Source organism: Lithobates pipiens, unplaced genomic scaffold (assembly GCF_037356315.1).
Source record: "Lithobates pipiens isolate NorthernLeopardFrog02 unplaced genomic scaffold, aLitPip1_a1.2 Scaffold_16, whole genome shotgun sequence".
NCBI lineage: Eukaryota > Metazoa > Chordata > Amphibia > Anura > Ranidae > Lithobates > Lithobates pipiens.
In genome coordinates, this window is record NW_027507748.1 from 451,436,501 (window position 1) to 451,442,332 (window position 5,832).

General features: G+C 48.8%; 1 protein-coding gene across 1 annotated transcript; it reads right to left on the bottom strand.

Moving 5' to 3' along the window:
• Positions 1-2,125: 2,125 nt before the first annotated feature.
• On the bottom strand, positions 2,126-3,776 carry CHST7 (carbohydrate sulfotransferase 7). Its single transcript, XM_077482798.1, has one exon. The coding sequence runs from the start codon at positions 3,639-3,641 to the stop codon at positions 2,349-2,351; it is 1,293 nt and encodes a 430-aa protein (XP_077338924.1). The 5' UTR covers positions 3,642-3,776; the 3' UTR covers positions 2,126-2,348.
• Positions 3,777-5,832: the final 2,056 nt, after the last annotated feature.

The window sequence follows — 5,832 nt, forward strand, 5'->3', positions numbered from 1 at the left end:
TTGTAAAAGTGTCTAACAATTTTACAAGCATTTAGGTGCATTTACATGCGTCAAGAGCTTGGGTGTTAATGTATCTCATTGGCCAGATTCATTTATTCTGGCTTTTGAAATAAATGAATGCTCAAGTGCTAAACGCGCCTAGTATATATTTTTTTTGCCAATATGCCGCTGCTCCTGGCAGAGGGTTTTTTTCTGCCATTAAACTCTCCTGCCACAGAACGCTGTTTAAAAGCCTATGTGTGCATGAACACAAAGGAAAACATGTAGGAAAATAAAAACTACCAGATGCCTTTAACAGCATCAAAATGACCAGTGTGAATGAGGCCTAAATAGTGGTGGGCTCAACATACCATCCATCCTAGCTTTAGGACTTAGAATGCTACTTTTCTGACCACGTTTGGCCTACAGCAGTGATGGTGAACCTTGGTACCCCAGATGTTTTTGAATTACATTTCCCGTGATGCTCATGCACTCTGCAGTGTAGTGGAGCATCATGGGAAATGTAGTTCCAAAACATCTGGGGTGCCAAGGTTCGCCATCACTGGCCTAGAGGAATGTAATTATAAGCTCAATTTGTCTATGCCACACTATTATGTAAACTCTTTGGGGGTCCCTTAACGCAATTTTAACTATAAAGGTGAATTAACCCTTTAAGTATCTAGAGACATCTTTGAGGTTGAGTGCTGTAGGCCTTCTTTACACAGGTGATTAGGGACATACGTCAGATTCCAGAAACAAAAAGAATGAGCGGATTCTTGCTTCTAGGATCATAGGTGTATGCAAAGAGCTGAGGCCATTCAGCCAGCACAATGCATTGATTGGCTGAGAAGAGCCATGGCTGTTCAAATTCACAGTATCTGCACAGAGTGATGATCTGTGGTTAGGGGCACACCTAAGTAAAATAGATGCATGGCACTCACCGCTAGGACCAACTCTGGAGCAAGCTCGGACTAGTGCATATCGATGAGATTACCCTTAGAGATCCCACCCGGGTGGCTTCTATTGGTGCTCCTGGTAAGAGTCCAATACAGCAATCCAATAAAAACAAATCCAGAGCACTCACTGCACGTCATTCTTCTGAATTTAGTTATAAACTCCAAAGGCTAAACCGAATAAAAAGCATCCAGGAGATGATCCAACTGCCTTGAGAAAGGGTGCACATTACAGAAGTAAACAGTTTGTTGGCTGAATGTGTTTTGTTTTGTAGCCTTTGGAGTTTATGATTAAAGTGTTACTAAACCCAGGACCCTGCATTCACTATATCTGGTATCCCACAGTACACAGAAATGGATTTATTTTAATAAATATAAACTGATAAATACCTTTTCTCATCAGCAGTATTTAGTCTTGTTATATCTATCAGTGCTTGGTAGCTTGTAGGGGGGAGTTACTGCACTGGCTGTCCTATGAGGATGTGGGACCCCTGACGCTCTGTCTGGACAGTGCTGATTGGCCCTGTGCTAAATCACATGCACTCTCCCAAGACAAAAAAAAATAAAACTCCTCCTCTAGCAACACACACACACAAAACTGAGCATGTGCAGCATGACTCCAGTAACTCGGTCTTATCCTCCAGGGGATATTTTGGAGACAATGCAAGAAGTGGAAGCTCTGTGCACACAGGATCAAACAGACTTTTTACACAATACAGAGGATTAATCCCTTAGGTTCCACAGTGAGTATAACGAGCATGCTTTACTGCATATACAACTGTTGTGGGTTTAGTAACACTTTAAGAGTGACATTCTGTGAGTGTCCTGAATTTTGATTCATTGGATTGCTGGTTAGGGGCAGATATCCAACCCTGGATGTATCTGTCTGTGTCCAGGGTTGGACATCTGTCCCTAACTGCAGGTACTTACTCAATGTGTTAATACCTTTGAACTGTAATGAATCCTTTCAGCTTGTCATTGCTTTAGCTGACCATAAGTGGCTTGGATCTCGTCAGCTCAGCAGGGAGTGGCCGAGATTCAAACCATGTATGGGCAGACTGAATGTACCCAAATTGTTTGATCTATCAACTTGGGTACAACCTGTTGGATTTTACAAATGATTATTGCTAGTGGTTGTTATACCAGCTAGAAATAACCACCATGTGCTCTCAGAAGGGACGGCTTCACCCCCCCCCCCCCCCCCCCGAGAACACAATGGCTATGCTGGAGGGATTCTATATAAATCCTGTATAATAATAAAAAAAACACTCTGTTGGTGGGAGAGTCAAGTGATTTTCTTTCCCACAACCTGTGATTGCAGGATAGAAAACTGCTCTGTCACTGGCCAGCCTTTGTACTGGCTAATCGTCCATGGGAAGGAGGCCGTATTCCTGCTTTGATAGAGAGGTAAGGGGCTCAAACAGCTCTGTCATCTGCCTCAGCTTTGTAGGCAAGAATCTGCATAGCTTCCCCACATGCCTCCTCAACCCTGCGAACCTGTTCTCTGCTCAGCCTCTCCCTCCAGGCGCTCACAGCCTCCCTGGCATTGCGGGCAGATACCAGGAAGGGTCTATCCGAGGAGTAGCTGGGTCCCCTCGTCATGTTCATCACAAAGTCGTCCAGCTCGGGCACAGCTGGCAGCCCGGTGAAGTGCAGAAGGCGGCTTAGTTCCTTACGAGGGGAGAGTACCAAGTCTTCATAGCGAACCTTGAGGTAGCGTTGGCGCAGCCAGGATGGGCCATGACCCCTCACCAGGAGGAGATCCCGCAGCCAACTCTGGCAGATCACCTCCAGGGAACCCCCCAGCAGGAAGTCCGTTCCCCCACGGTGAAGCTGCTGTTGTTGCTGCGCTCTGCTAGCTGGATCCCCTCCCCGCAATCGGCTCCGCAACACCTGCAGACTTTCCCGCAGCAAGGAGCGCTTGGAGCGCAGTCGAGAGTTCTGCATGGCTCGAGGGTCCCGAAAAAGCTGTACTATCCTCAGGTTGAGCCCTTGATCCTGCAGCAGCGGCAGCAAAGCTGACACCTCCATCAGTCGCACGTCTTTAATCACCACCACCGGGTAGCGGCGGCACTCCTTCTCCAAGTCCCGCAGGGGCCGGGCCGGACAACGCTTCTCGCAGTCCCCAGGCTCCACCAGCCCCACCCTGTCCCGGGACCCTCCAGCGGTAGAAGCCGAGTCGTACCCCCCGGAACACATAGGGGCGCTGCAGATCACCTTGTTATTCTTCCAGCCGAAAAGCCCCGCGGTGGTGAGGTTGTCCCCCGCGTAGAGCCGCAGGGCGGAGAAGTCGCAGCGGAACAGGGAGCGGAGCAAATCTCGCAGCGCCCCCTGCAGGCTCTCGGCGTCTCCGGGGTACAGCGACTGCCACATGTGCCAGGCTGGCTCGTACAGGTAGAAGACCCCCGGGTGTTGATTGAAAAGCTCCCCCAAGAAGGATGAGCCGCTCCTCCAGGTGGCATGGAGGTACACGTGTGTCCTAGGCTGGGGGGACACCCCTTCCTCTTCTCCTCCACCTTCATCCTCCCATACAGAGGTGTCCAGGGATGGGCAGAGCCGGCGAGGTGCCCAGCTGTTGTCATACTCTGGGCGGCTTCTCTTGGTGGACCACAAGCCGTCACGGAAGAGCAGAGAGAGCAGCAGAAGCATGAACGCCGCGTACAGGAGGAGCAGCAACCACAACCTCCGGGGCCGCCGCCTCTTCTTCATTGTAGCGCTCACTCGGCCGGCGCTGCCTGCAGCATGGTGCCCGCTGTGTGCCGCTATCTGTCCCCGCTCACTTATGTTATCTGTCCCCGCTCCGCTGTGCTATCTATCCCCGCTCAGCTGCTCTACGACCCTCCCTTACCATCCGCCCATTGGGCGGGGCTCCGAGCTCTGTTTATGTAACGTTCTATCCTCCTCCTCACATCAAGTCCACTTCCCTGGCAGGATGGGGAGGGAGACATACACGCCATTATCTCCTCTCCACTACCCTAAGCTGGATTTACTGCGAGCCTGGGAATGGAATGTCAGCATAGCATGTAGGAGGGGAACAGGCTGACATATGAGGCTTTGTGTCTGCCATGTGAGGAGACCTCCACATAACTTGTCTGCTGGCTTCTCACCTCATTGTCCAGCTCACACATTTCAGCAGGGTGTTCAGCGAGATTTACCCCCGCTTTGTGACCAGAACTATTCATTTTAGCAGAAAATTTCCATTTCGTTTTATGTCGCGTACACACCATCGGATTTCCGTCCGGGAACTGTGTGATGACAGACTGTTTGCCTAAAATCCAACCGTTTGCACGCTCCATCAGAAAATTGTTGGCCAACTTTCCGCCGACAAATGTTGGATGGCAGGCTAGTAAATTTTCCGCAGACAAATGTCTGTTGTTGGATTTTCCTATTGTGTGTACAAAAGTCCAAACACGCGTGCTCAGAAGCAGTTGATCTTGTAAACTAGCATTCGTAATGGAGAATTAATATTTGCGGCGCGGCAAATTATGAAATCTCCAAATGCAGCGCACATTCTCTTCTTCTTTAACCACTTTACGTCTGGGCCTTAGCTGAATGACGGCTACAGCGCGGACCTAAATTTTCGGGAGGCCGTCATATGACGTCCTGCCCTTTGTACGCTCCCCGCGCGCTCTGTGATCACAGAGTCACTGAGACTCGGGCGATCACAGATCCGAGTAAGGGGCCGATTCCGGACCCTTACCACATGATCATCTGTCAGCTGATCACGTTTGTAAACAAAAGCTCGGTAATCATTCATTTTTTTCGCCTCACGAAAAAAAGCCGATCACCGGATTATGTGCAAGGGACATCAGTCCCAAAGAGGAAGGAGGCACATCTGCCTCATCTGTGCCAATCAGTACCCCCTGCCAGTGCCACCTATCAGTGCCCACCAGTGGGGCCAATCAGTGCCCATCACTGCCACCTATCAGTGGCAGGTATTAGTGCCACTTATCAGTGGCAGGTATTAGTGCCACTTCTCAGTGCCACCTATCAGTGCCCACTAGTGCCGCCTGTCAGTGCCCACTAGTGCCACCTATCAGTGCCACCTTATCAGTGCCCATCAGTGCAGCCCATTGGTGCCCATCAGTGCAGCCCCATCAGCGTACATAAATAAAGGAGAAAAATTACCTGTTTGCAAAATTTTATAACAAAATATACAAAAAAAATTTTTTTTTTTTAAATTTAGTCTTTTAAAATTTTTTAACAAAAAATAAAAACCGCAGAGGTGATCGAATACCACCAAAAAGAAAGCTCTATTTATGGGTACAGTGTTGTATGACCACGCAATTGTCATTCAAAGTGCGACAGCACTGAAAGCTGAAAATTGGTCTGGGCAGGAGGAGGGTTTAAGTGTCCAGTAAGCAAGTGGTTAATGGGATAATAATTAAGCTGCTTTGCTGGTGATACTGCAAACACATTTTCAAAGGCTTTTTTTCCCTAGTAATATCAAGAGTGATATTACTATGCTTGTTTTTTTTTATTTTTTTGGTCAAGTTACCAAAATAGCATTATCCTGTAGTTTTTGAAGCGGAGTTCCGGCAATTTTTTTTATTTTTTTAAAGTCAGCAGCGACAAATACTGCAGCTGCTGACTATTAAAATATGGACACTTACCTATCCAGGACACCTGCAATGTCGGCGCCAAAGCTGATCTGTCCCTTGGCTCCTGGGTGGAGGCACTGCCATCTTCAGTTAGGGAATCAGGAAGTGAAAGCTTCACAGCCTGGTTCCCTACTGCGCATGCGTGATCCCACTGGTCCCTGCTGTCTTCTGTGACCTATGTGTCTGCCAGAAGACAGCAGGGGGACGGAGGAGGCGCCGGATGTGGCAGAGATATCCGCGGATACTGTGGCTATCTATGCCTGGAAGTGGGAGCAAATACCTGGATTATACAGGTATCT

Coding starts and splice junctions, on each gene's coding strand:
- CHST7 (XM_077482798.1), bottom strand. CDS start 3,641: ATGAAGAAGAGGCGGCGGCCCCGGAGGTTGTGGTTGCTGCTCCTCCTG.